We start from the raw sequence: 13,843 nt of genomic DNA, 5'->3' as shown, positions 1-13,843 counted from the left end.
CTTCAGGGATGCACGGAGGTAAGGGAAATGCTCCTATGTTAGTCAGACAGCGACTCTGTTTACGGTAAGTGAGTAGCATTCGCCTTACCGTTTTGTATCCCACAAGCGTCTAAAACTACTTCAGTATGCGCGTCTCCGTATAAAATTCAAACTCAATTTCCTCGAGAACGGAGCGTGATAACAACAAATTTGATTCTATATTTCTAACTTATTTTTTCATGTGGAATCACCACCTTTTTGCTTATTTCAGGCATATAAAATCCTATGTACTCCAGTAGCCCCTTTCACACCAGCTGGCACGTATACAGTATATTGTATTTTCACTTATAAATTTTAAACAATAGATATACTTGCTTTAGTCGATCTTTACACAGATGAAATTGGTCTTTAAATATTGCCAAACTGCTGATCTAAAATTATCAAATGTTAAATGAAGCTTATACAGATTTCTGTTATTAACAACCTATGATACAAATTCTCCTCACACGTGAAGCAGAAAAGGTTCGCAATTCGAAGATCAGCTTCAGCACTCAAAATTATTTGAAGCAGAAATGTTGTGATAACCTTAACTTTAAAATAATTAGTTTCAAAACCTGATGTCAAATACATTTTTTTAAAATTATATAAAAATATATCATTTCAATTGATCTAATACAAATTAAACCTTAAAAATATTATTGCAATTTGTTATTTGCAATTTCTTCCGTTCGGGTGTACGACCATTCAATGTAATTATAATATAATAAAAAGACAATACATTGATAGAGACTTGAATTATGATTTAAGTTTTTAATAGCAGTCTACAAAGACTAATAAAATTACTCATCAGATGCTTCAAGAGTACTTCAAGTTCGAGTCTAGCGTTAAGCCGATAAATTAAGAATCTACTGTATAGGGTATCTCAGAACTGGTGATACAAACAGAAAGATAGAGATTCTTCATGAAAAAATAAGTCGAAAATATTTCTAGAATAACATTTTTTGATTCATTATATGAAACTACTATTTTGGGTACTTGAAGGGTACATAGGGTAAAATCAATACTCAGAGTTTGACTTTCTCTATTGTAAACTGGAAACATTTAGTTCTCCCCGTTTACTCCTCAAATATCTAAGACTGTACTTGTACTCTCGTCCTCGGTTAATATTTAAAGCCAATTGTTTCAAGAATAAATCATGATATAAAAAAATGTTATTTCAGTTTTTCGATTTCTTTTTTCACGTAAAATAACCACTAATTCTGTAACACCCATATAACTTCTATGCAAGCTTTTAAAATGGTAGAGGATACATTTCGAGCGAGTTTTGCATTTCACAGATTTCTGCAGTACTTGCTATTCCATAACATGCGATTCGATGTACAGCAATGTAACATGAACAGTAGTGTATCGCCTAACAATACCAATCAGGGGACACAACATCCCGCCAATCTCATGTTCTGTTTCCTGTTTCAGAGCGGCACCACCAATCCCACGGTGAAGCTGTTTTACGTCGACTTAGAGAAGGTGGTCGAAGGTAAGGTGAGCTTAACTGAAATCGAACATCCAGCCGAGTTATCCTCTACGGAGCGGATTTTATCTGCCGTCGCTTTTCCTACGGACAATCTCGTGTACGCGACCTGGATGAACAGAGTGCAGAACAAGGCATACTTCCATTTCTGTTACGTCGACGATCTTGCGCCGAATTGCACGACCGTACGTATCCGCCAGCCAATCCTGCCCCTTTATACCCTTTTCGCTCAGCTAATTTCTAACTTTGACAAGATGACCCGATAACTCTTGCCCCGTTGTCTGCGAGCTTCGCGGATTTTTTGCCCGGTTAATTCACCTCCGTCGAAGAAAGACGAGAACCGCGGCGATGCACGGCAATTTTCATTAAAATGTAAAAGCGGTTTTATCGTCCGTAAAAGACGGGACTCTTCTTTAATTAGAGTCGGAGCCGTTGGAATTTTTGTGGAGTGTTTAGTTCGCGATAGAGAGAGAAAAAGAAGGTTCTTGCCGTCAGTTATTCTTTGAGAATAACGTCGGTAAATGGTGCATTTCCTATGTGAACTCTCTTTTTCTTCTTTTTTCTTAACTCCTTCGTTCGGTTTCGAATATTTAAACTTTCAGAAGTTCCACCATTGAAAACTTTCGCATGAGAAATTTAGGTTAAATAAATTTCGTTCTTTAAGTTGAGCCAGCTCTATAGCAAAGCGAGAGTCGTTCAGAGACGAGGTTAAGTTACACGCTGGTAATCCCAATCGTCAAGGTTTCAAAAGATAAACAAGTTTTGATTTCTGCGCTGCTCTTATACTTAAAGGGTCCCGAGCTAGGCTCAGTCAGCGAGGCTAAAAGTTCTCGCTACGAGTATCGTGTACCTTAAGGGACTGACTATGAAATATTCATCTTCCTAGGCACTGCCATATTTCGAGGAACACGGATGGGTTGAGCAGTTCGAGCCGCCAGTGTTCAGCAAGGATGGGAATTCGTTCGTGACGATCCTCCCGCAAAGACAGAACGACACCAAATACTGGAGACATGTAACCATTACGAATGTAGCCTCAGGCAAGACGACCACCACCGCGCTAACTTCTGGCCACTTCGTCGTAACGGATATAGTTTCTTGGGATGAAGAGAATTCGTACCTGTAAGTACATTCGAAAATCCTCGTCTTGGCTGCAATGAGCCAGACTATTACCTCGTACAAGTTCACCCGAAGCTAAAAGGAAACGTGTGGGTGTAACATTGCGATAAGAAAGGAGGAGATCTGGAATTCGAAGATATAGGTAGGACGACTGGGAGACGTTACGCTAGTCTCTGATCAAGTGACTTTGTTTCTTACGTCGCGAATCCAGAATCGTTCACATTCCTCGGGACGGTATACTAAAGGTAGCAATAGACAGATGTGGCAATAATTTTGTAAGGTAAATGTTCCAATACTAGGATGTTTAAAATGACAAATGCCCCAGCAAGAGGACAACCGAAAAGTGCATACCCTGACTCTTGAATTTCGTTCTAGTAACTGAGTATACTGTTTGATGATAATATTCTTTGTTTTTTTATTAGTCGTTCTGATGTTTTATTAGAATTTAGGCATAAAACTAAATAAAATTAGCGTTAATGTCCAGGTATCGGGACATGGATGGTTACTGGGACATTTAGGTAGCTTATGTATAACTTTGCTTATGCAGTTCTTGCTCTAATTTATCTTTGTATGAAGTAGTTAAATGATGATATTACAATAACTTTATTAACTAATGACTAGTGACTATATACGTCCTACATACCGATTGTGCACTATGTAAACTAAGAAGTGCAAACAATCTATCTCTCTTTAAACCCATTAGAAAACGAAAGCATATGTGGTGTGCAGTTGTTTAAGAATCACTGTTCTGAAGGCCTCAAATTAAAAATCACTTTAAGAGTCCCTGTGACTTATTAATATCGCAATTGGCGATACTACAAAATAGAATCCTGTATTAGAGCATTTAGTTAAATAAAGCATGAGGCTTTATAACGATCACTGATTAGGCAAGTGAAGTAACTCGAAATTTAGCTACTAAAACCAAAGAAACAGTTTAGTAGTTCCATGCTACACGTCCACGATACAATTTCTACCCTCTAAAGTAGACCATGCGCCCAACAATAGGCAACTTACCTAAAAGCTCCTTGACCATACCATTAGTTACAAACCTCTGAATTTGCATTTTCGAGGGAATTTAGAACATTCGAAACCAACCTGGACTTAGAATCCTTAGAGTATCCTAAATTGTGTGACAATCGCTTGCAATGCGTTCGTAGAGATTCAGACAAAGATTACTCTCGATCATTCTCATTCCAACTGTGTGTCAATCTTTCTATGTTGGTTCGGTCACTTTAGGAGACATCATATAAAATTTCAGTACGTAATTGTTTGCTGCAAATTAAAATTATTATATAAGTGCTTGGTAATAGCTACGATTAGGGTTATATTTATGAGAGACATCTCTACATAGCCCTTAGTCGAATTCCTAACTTTTCAAATAGTCAAATTTATAGATATTTCAGTATGTGAATAATTAAATTTTTGGCATTCAATTTCTGGAATTTTCAAATATGTACTTATTTAAATATACATAATTTTTTCGTGTCTAAGTTTTTTAGTTTTTTAATTGAATAAATTTTGATACTCTTTCCATGCGTGTATCTGAATTTCCAAAATTCAAATCCCAGAGCAGAGTGACCTATCTGCTCGTGAATAGCTTCACGTGTGAATTCGATGTAGTTAGAAAAATTGGTTTTAAATAAATCCGTGTGATCGATGTGTTCAATCGGCATGAAAAATAACATACAAATTAGAAAAATTACAAATACATCAGTTTAAGCAATTACACCGTCAGAACCACGCAGGATCAATCCTAGGTTTCGTTCAATTAATCCTATTGGATAAACTCGTGATGCGCCTATAGTCTATTTTTTCACCAACTGTATTTTTTCGCGTATTGGCTGCATATTCGAAGCAATCGTTTTTCAAACCTGAAACTTCAAAGAAAGAAATGTTGACGTATATTTTCGGTTTATTTTATGTTACAAAGAATCATCCCTTTTTGGACTGCACTATGAACTGGTAGGTACCTTATATAGCAAAGTCTTCCAGTGACAGCTCCGGAAAGAATTTCTCAGGGGACAAGGCGCAATCCTAAATCTTCGTAGCAATCGAGGAGCCAAGGCGTTCAAATATCGACATTAAGTACATGGACTTACCTACGTACTTTCCATTATTTCTCGATAAAATACGGCTCATAAGAAACGATATTACACCAAGGGGACACGATATTGGAGGACCTCGTAAAATCACAGGCAACCGTCGTCTACGAAGGCAGCAGCCATCTAAAGAACGTTATCATTTATCACGTAAACGCACCGTTAGGCATTGATACTGTGTTCGACCAACCTAATTCAATCCCCGTGGAAGAAGTTAAAACGGCATTTATCATCGATTAAATTGCCCGATGAAATATTTCCACCCGCCCATGCCCTAGCGGGCCATGCTAAAATTTGCTGTAGAATTCATTTCCTTAAGTTATTAAACCACACATTCGACTTCCCTCCGACCGTTCATTGTCATTTTTCGATTTATGCGTTCGCGGAATTTTACTTATTCATCGAACCGTGTCAGGAACGACATGATCCATTATTCTAAAATAATATTCACAGTGATATTTTAACCCTTCCCATTTTGAACTGACGTGTATGGAATATTGCTAGAAAATTTCTTTCCCTTTAAGCTATTGAAGTATTTATACTTGTCCAGAGTCCAATTTTCCTAAATTTTTGGTTGCATAATTATAGTATCTCAATTATTATGCAAATTACAGAATTTTGTAAAATACGTTATGCATTATATGTATTTAAATAATATTTCGCCTTGCCTACAGAATCGTTTTGCTCACATATGCTTTGAGTCTAGATTAATTTTAAATATTATTCCATTAAAAATTATGCTTAAAACGGCACAGAGTTTTAATATTTTTTCATTCTATCAATAATTCTGACAGTATTATTTAAATATTGTTTTTATTGATTAATGGTTGTTCTATGACACAGTATAACCAGCGAGAGTTGTACTTAAATGATTAAATATTTTCGTTTGCTCGATCGAAGAGGGTTGATTTTCCATAAGACCTTGCTTCTACCACTTTTATGTCCGATAGTTTGCAAAAACGCTGAAAATCGTCTTACGAATTCTCGTCAGTGCTGGGCGGGTCAGAAAAATATAGGGAAAATCGTTCACGTGGTGTTTTCAAAGAGAAATGTTAATAAGTGGCAATGCAAATAAGGGGAGCTAGTCGAAAATAACGGAAAATAACAAAACAGCTTTTGTTCACCGTATCATAATATTTTAATTATTACGTTAATTAGCATCACCTTTGTAAAATGCAAATATATTTTAAAATACATAGTACCTTGGGCGATAATTGCTATTTAAAATCACACTGCTTTAATTACTATGTTTTAACTACCAGTTTACCGACCAAATGAACGAAAATGAACAATGACTTTCGTGCTCCTGAAGAGCGAATATTCCAGGCAGAAATTTAATTCGATAGGTGCTTGATTCTTCAAATTGCGAACTGATAATCCCGAAAGTCTGCCTGCCAATGAAAGCACACGTCCAAGTTCACTTTCGTTAATTACGATTGAACGCGTGCATTCAGGGCACTGTAATCCAGGACGCGTCAAGCAGTAACTGTGACGTGAACTCGTTACGCCCAATGCTTTTCCATCTAATGATGAAGGCAACGATCGTTTATAACTTGGAGTATTCCATAATTTGTATTTTTTTCCGAATCCTGCCAAGTTTACAAAAAAAAACTCCTCAATTGCAACAGGCATTTTTTAATGAGACTGTAGTAATTTGTAAAACTTGTCTTACGATTGCGCTGATACCACGTTTTGAGATCATGTGACATGGATTTAAAGATTGTAGTTAAATACATACTTGAAGCCTTGAATATTTGAATATTTATGTATTCATAAATAAGCAGTATTAAAAACAAGATAGAACATTTTTAGAACCTATAATGAAATTTCAGAATATACAGGGTGAGTCACGTAACTGTATCACTTGAATTGTTATGTAAACCATTTATTGTATGAAAAAATGTTTCAAACGAAAGTCGTTTGGTATGGAGATTATACTCCTCTTTGATATGTTCCTCTCGGTACTAAATAACTTTTGTTTAAAACATTTTTTCATATAACAAACAGTTTAAAAGAAAATTCAGGTGATACAGTTACGTGACTCATCTTGTATAATGAAGAAAGTTCATTTACTACAACAATGATATGCATTACAAATCACGGTTTCCTTGAAGATAATATTAATCATTCAATGGAAGGATTGTTCTCCATATAGGCTATCCGAAAAGGAGTCTTAGAAATTTTGAAAGGTGATACTACGTGCAAAAATCAGATGGAAATTAAGAATAATAAATTTCCATTTGAATTTCCATTTCATAGTTATTAATAGTTACAAACACGACTAAAGTTTGCGTGAAATGTATCTCGCTTGAAACTCTCTACTACTGACGTGCAGCAGCCAGAATAGGCATAGCGAACTAGTTAAATAAGTTAAATGAAACACATTTCACGCTGACAGTGAACTATACTTAAATATAATATTAAAATTTTATTTATAAGTATGTCTAAAAGTATTGAATGCCTGCTTCTATAGTATGCTAGTTTCCTAAACAGGGTCACGATATTTGCAAGTGTTTATAATTGCATCTAGGTCTTGCCCTATTCTTATAGGTTTAGTATCTTTAATAATTAATACCTGGCAAACGAAGCCTCAACCACAATTTTACTACTCTTAATTTTCGTCCTATTTTAACATTACATTGAATCACCCATCTAAATTTCTGATACCTACCATCGAACGTTCTCCATACTGTTCGTACAAGGTTATTCTCTCGCCAGTGGACCCAAAGGCAGTGCCACCGTCTAAACATCATGGCAATAGCATCATAACTGCATAATGTGATTTCTTAAGACTTTCATTTTCATTTCGCGTATACACGCACACAACCATTTCCATAGGGACGATATCAGACACTTAAATACTCCTGAAAGACCTTTCGACAGATCACGTATACAGACTTGGAGCTATCGCCTTTGTGGCGAAAGTATCACCTGTATAAATAGACCAAAACACGTAAAGATGGATCCATGTCTCCATCATGGACACATCCATAACTGACTGTCTAGTAATCATCGATCGATCACCGATCGTGGAAGCATGACTTGACCACCTCTCATCCTTGAGAATCTCATTTAATTTATAAACGAGCAATTAAGTTGCTACTTTCGGAGTTACTTTCTAGCAGCGATGTTGCGAGAGTTCAGCCTTTACTTTACAAATTACTTCCGAGCCATTTCGTACAGCTGCTATCTTTCTGAACATCATCGGGATAAGCTCCCGTTTGCATTCTACTGGGCTCCAGCGACGTCTTCAGCGACAGTTTCGCATAGTTTCTGCTCACTCGGGACGGCGACAAGTTACAGCACCATCGACGACACGGTTTTGGCCGCGAATTCCAAGCTCGCGTCATCATCGCCATCTTCTGAGGTGTTAATTTAACCCTCGGGAAACGAAAGATTCCAGCGAGCTTACACTGAAGATCCAATTAGCTTGATGGCAGTCAGTTGCGGTGATCGCAACAAAGGAAAGCGATGCGGAGTACGTAGTACTCTATCGTTCTCTTTTGTTTCGACAAACTGGGACAAAGATTCTGTTAGGAATGGGGTTCCCCATTTTCTAAAACCGAATTAAGGTGAATGAGCAGACGAAGATGAAGATTTCCTTTTATGTGGGAATGAGAACGCGATGCTCAGTGTTCTACTGACAATAATCTATTGCATTTATTTTGAATGTATTACGATTATTAACCCTTAATTAGTATTATAACGTAATGTTGTAAGATAAGCTGTCATTTCATTATCACAAATGATTAATAATAGGTAAATAGAGAATTCGTAGGAAGTGAAGTATTAGGTTGTCTCATAAAGTCTTTTCGTTTTCTTGCTAAGCTAAGCGTGTGAAGTACGAAAAGGACTTATGGTACAATTTAATGGTATAAATGCTTGGTTAGATATCTGCATCTATATATGAAACCATGCTCGCTAATTATTTTTGACTCTTGACTTCAATTTTGTCTAAAATGGACAAAAATATGTATGTATTAAGTAGGTTTTGTTATTTATGTTCATATATCTCCTGAAAAGAATGCGCAAAAATATTTTTCAGTTTGTAAATTTGCTTAAATTTATATAAATGAACATTCATATAATTTTTGTATGTCTGGTAGTTTTCAAATTGTTCAGATTAGCAGATTTTCCAACGTTTGAAGTGTAGTCTCATCACTTAATTAAATTTCTCGGCTGATACAAAGAACAGCTGCCAAAAACATCCAAACACTTCACCTCTGTTCCAAGTTTCAACTGAGTAATGTTCTCTCTGAGTGAGAGTATTCAAAAAGCGTAAATTCTACAGGCAAGATACAGAATACAACAGCGAAATGCTGAGAATGTATCTCTTATAAGAATCAAAGCGAGAATTTTGGCGCATTGTTAATTCTCAAGCTTGTTTTCATGAAATTGCAGCGAAAAGTATACACTCAGCAACAGAGAGTTGTTTTTCAAAGAAACAGCTCCTTTGTAAAGTTGCAGTTGGAGTCGGGCAAATATGAAGCTTGCTACAATGCATTAATTAAAGACGGAATCCTGAGTTAAAATCGAGCTAAAATATGTAAAGGAATATTGGAAAGTAAAAACAATCTTTCAAGAGAAAGAACAGCTGAAGAAATAAACAACAGAGGAAAATTCCAACATATTCATTATATTAAAAGCCTTTTCACATTGACAGTTTTCGTCGAGAAGTTGAAAAATAAATGCTGGCTGATTATCGATCGATACAATACTCATCTTCTACTCAGCTGTTTACATTTTGTTTTGGTACATGCAATCGGCGCGGTCCTGCAGAAAATGGACATTGTGTGGCCGACATTTTTGCCTTGTTTAAATTTTGCTATAATATGAAACAAATTTGTTATGATGTGTAACTTGATTTCACGTAACGTGATGGTAATAGGTTCGTAGCCTTATATGTATACAGACGTAGTTTGAACGAACTTACGTATATTCAGCTGCTTTCAAAACCTAGTTTAAACCTCACTTAAATATACCATTAAGAACATCATCATTTTGTTTTCTCTCTAAAACTTTCAGCAGGTAAAGGTATCTCTTAAACTTTCTTCCAAGGATTTAACTGTGAGTTAAAATCTGATAGGTATTTAAACATAACCCAGACCTAACGACAACCATACTTCTAGACTATACCTCTTTATGCATTTATGGCAAATTTCAATATGCAAAAACATACAAAATTCACATAATGTACAAAATTATACCAAATATCGTGAATTAAATACACTTTACAGTATTTGGAGGAAGAAACAAATCTCTAACTAGGTTGCATTTCTCTAATTCTATTTATGAAAATCGGAATTTGCATAATCATCCGCAGTCTTGTCATGAGACTTCTTTCTGAAAGTTTCAGGCTACAAAGGCGATTTAAACTTTATTTCAAAGATCCAATTGCACCAGAATTCAATATTTCATTACCCATGGAACCCAAGTTCGCAACGGTATAGTTACAACACAATAGCCGATTTATAGGGACCCAATAGCACTAAACCACTTATAAGTACACCATTTATGACAAACTGTATACCGCGTCGGCAAACGATCGTTAATCTAACAAGTGACATAACACAAGTACGACGGCCGCTTCGAGTGCATGAAGTATATTGCTCGTCTGATGTACGCGTTGCAGGTGAACACTTTCATTAAAGTAATTAAATCAGGGGGCAGGGTGCTGATGTCAAAAGCGTCTGCATAATGCAGAATTACAGGACTGTTAGTGACACGAAGTTGGTTGATAATCTAAGAGTTGGTGCTAAGATGATGCACACGTAGGTACGTTTTCAAAGAAACGAGGGTGAATTTAAAAGTTTGGCTGGCGTAGGAAGCACCAGTCGCATAATTACTTTTTCGCGAATCAGGTGAACTGTCATCAGAGTTTCCGCGAAGTTTCTCATAAATACTCCAACTAGTGACTTCCTTAGAATTTGTTTCAGCCAAGTATGCAATGACTATATAATATAATTATATAATATAATATAATGCTTCAGCTTATAGATTAATAGTTTCGGTGGCTCAAATTCAGAAGAGCAATTTTAAATTGGAACTCTATTCTTCTCATTCCCAGAATCTAGTTTCAGCAGATTTTTACTTATCTTCGAAACTTGGAACTGAGCTGGAAGGATAAAAATTTTGTCGATTGTAGAAGTTGCGGCAGTCGAAGAAAGCATTTTGTGGACCTCGACGAGAAATTTTATCAGATTGGGATTACGGCATTGTAACGTTGATGGACCAGTGCAGATAATCGGAAGAGGACTACGTCTTACATGTAAGAGAGGAAACTTTCACAAGTCGAAAGCAAGAAGTTCTTGAAAACAGCGATCTATTTTCAAAACTAATTAATTGCATATGAAACGTACATTGGCTAAAATGTATCCAAAATTCTATTATTACTAAATTCAAACATTGATTTTATATCAATAAAAATACGACTGAACCAAGACAAAAATAAAATCAAAAAAGTACACAATAATATTCTCCGTATCGAAACTTTACTCACAAATATCTGTGAGTGATTCATTCTGACTCGTCCGACGTCTCTAGTATTACTACACCTATCTTCACCCTGCTCTCGTACAGGAACAAAAGTCTCAGAACAAAACTTGGTGTCCGTCCCGCGCCGTAACGCAACACCACTCTCCCAGAGATCCTGAATCGAAGTGAAGCAAATTGAGAAAGAAATGCGATTCCCTCCCTGTCGAAAAGTACGCAGCGCCCAGAGAAAGTGGCATGTTTCGATGGAAAATACACAGTGTACCACCACGGCAGTGAAACAGCAGCGGGGAAATAAATTTCTTCGAAAAGGGGTTGAAAAATAGAACGTCAAACCACGACACGGAAATATCGACGTATCCAGCCGAAAACTGTTTCTTCAGGCCGAAATCTCACGCGTCGTTAACACTCGCGAGAGTTCCAACCCAATGTTCCCTCTCCAACCTCGATATCAAAGAAAGACGCCCACCTACCCACCCTGGGACGCTCTGAACGCCGTAAGCGCGACATCGGATGCATCGGCCTGTTCCAGGCTCTCAGTTCTCGAACGTCGGCAAACGTCTTGTTGATTCCCCGTCACGTTCAACTGGAGCGCCCTGCCACCCCGCTTCGATACAACGCCAAACGCAACCGTCGCTTCCTGTCGTTATTCGCACATAGTTAATGAACTTAACGAAGTAACTTCGTTACGCGTTATCCCAGACGTGGAAGGAAGCGAGGGAAGGAAGGAAGGGTCGTATCGTCGTAACCAGCCAGCTCGCTAACGTTCGCATGAATTAATCATTTGGACGTTGTAAACAGTGCAGCCGGTTCAAACGCAGCTAGTTAGCGATGTGTTTACGCTGCTCGAACTCGTCTATGTACCCTGGCTAGGCTTCTCCATTAAGAAAATCCCCACACCTCCGCTCGTGCTAATGGCCCATCAATAATTTACGGTGTTCTCGCAGACCTTGTGATCACAGCGACGCTACAATTGAGCCAGGGATTTTTGCAACAGCCGATGTGTCTGTTAATTAGCCGTGATTCGGTAAAAACGGCGAGTGAGGGGAAAGAAATGATGGGGAGGGAGCAGCAATGACTACCGTGGTAGATTTCGAGTGGAGAAGTTATGGCGATGAAGGCGGGAAGCAATAGAGATGGAAAGATGGGAGGGGATGAAGGTTAGGTTCGTAGAAGTGAAGTTACGCCGTTTAAGGTCTCTTGTTTCTGCGCTACGATTGCAAAACGGAGGCTTTCTGAAGTACGTATGCTTCGCTTAGTCTGGCATGATTGAAGGAACAGCGGAGCGAACAAGAAAAAGGGGAGGAATTGAGATGAGGCAAATAGGATGATGTCTGTAGGATGAGATTTTAGTTCCTCAGGTTTCGTGTTTCCGCTGTTTTGAGAGCAAAAAGAGGGCGGAGAGTACTGAACATTTTTCAGCTACAGCTACCTCACCTAATTGGCTGTGATTGAAAGAAAAGAACGAAGAATTGTAGGGAAAGGGGGAATCGGGATGTGAGGGCAGAGCAAATAGACGGCCAATGTCTACTGGCAGCGGAGTTGCTGCCTTTGAGGATGATTTGCGGATTCTGCTTCGACGAGAAAAGAAGTGTGAACGTTGTTTGAGAAGTTTGATTCGGCACATTTGGAGAATTTAATGGACTTGGTTAGATCGGTCCACTTGGCGGGTTTGAGTAAATTCGGTGAACTTAGGGAGTTTGTGTAGTTAGGAAATTCAGTAGATCGAGTGAACTTGCTGCGTTTAGCACGCTTGACGAATTTAAGTATATTTGGTAAATTTAAGAAAACTCGCACTGGGAGGGTGCGCTCCTCCACTTGAAGGATTAAAGAGTTTCGTAAACTCGACAAATTTACCAAATACACTTTGAATCAACGAATTTATATATTTTTTAAATTTTCTGTTGGTGGGTCTGGTGTACCAAAAAATCTGTAGTGAACTAGGACAGTCGATTAAGTAAAACAAAGTTAATTTCTTAGAGAAACAGAGACAGTTTTCCAACCTTTCGCAACTTCAGGGTCTTCTCAGTGTTTTTCTTTTCGATATTTTTCCTTTCATTTCTAATGTCCATTTATATAGAATAGCAATTTGTATGATAATTCATAACTTGAAATTATTCATGACTTAATTCGCTTTGCTGTGGTTGATACACCAGAATATTTCATTCTGTTTTCTTAACTTTACATATTCTCCGTTTTATAAGTTTGTCTTACACGCATAGAACGCTATAAAATGCGTGATTATAATTCCTAAAAATATATGATGTCATAGTAGAATATAGGAAAGTTAGTCATACTGTTTAGCGAAAAGCTAGAAATATTGTAAAAGCTAATAATATGTATAGTATTCTAAATATTGAAACTCTAGTATTTTAAAAAATTCTGTTTACATAATTTTTTAGACTACTAACAAATAAATAGATTAACTGCATGAGAGTAGTTCCAGTTATTTTTAATTATTTAGAATAAATTAAACTTAAATTCTCTTTGTATTTACTTTTTGTTCTTTGGTTCTCATGAAGCATTTTCTTCATTAAGAGAGTTTATTTTGTTTCTTTCTTCCTCAAAAGAATAATCGTTTTCTCTTAGTTTCACTGTTATTACTAAGATAATTACCACCACTGTAATA

At 37.1% G+C, this 13,843-nt stretch overlaps 1 protein-coding gene across 5 annotated transcripts in view; it reads left to right on the top strand.

Moving 5' to 3' along the window:
• Nucleotides 1-13,843, top strand: part of LOC143177133 (venom dipeptidyl peptidase 4) — a 280,040-nt gene that overhangs the window by 202,783 nt on the left and 63,414 nt on the right. For all 5 annotated transcript variants that reach the window (XM_076374932.1, XM_076374931.1, XM_076374930.1 and 2 more), the window contains exons 9-10: nucleotides 1,453-1,692; nucleotides 2,394-2,626. In XM_076374932.1, coding sequence (XP_076231047.1) covers nucleotides 1,453-1,692; nucleotides 2,394-2,626 — 473 coding nt within the window. The remainder of the gene's footprint in view (nucleotides 1-1,452; nucleotides 1,693-2,393; nucleotides 2,627-13,843) is intronic.

The sequence above is a fragment of the Calliopsis andreniformis genome, chromosome 3 (assembly GCF_051401765.1).
Source record: "Calliopsis andreniformis isolate RMS-2024a chromosome 3, iyCalAndr_principal, whole genome shotgun sequence".
Classification (NCBI taxonomy): Eukaryota; Metazoa; Arthropoda; class Insecta; order Hymenoptera; family Andrenidae; genus Calliopsis; species Calliopsis andreniformis.
This window is presented reverse-complemented; position numbering and strand designations above follow the sequence as displayed.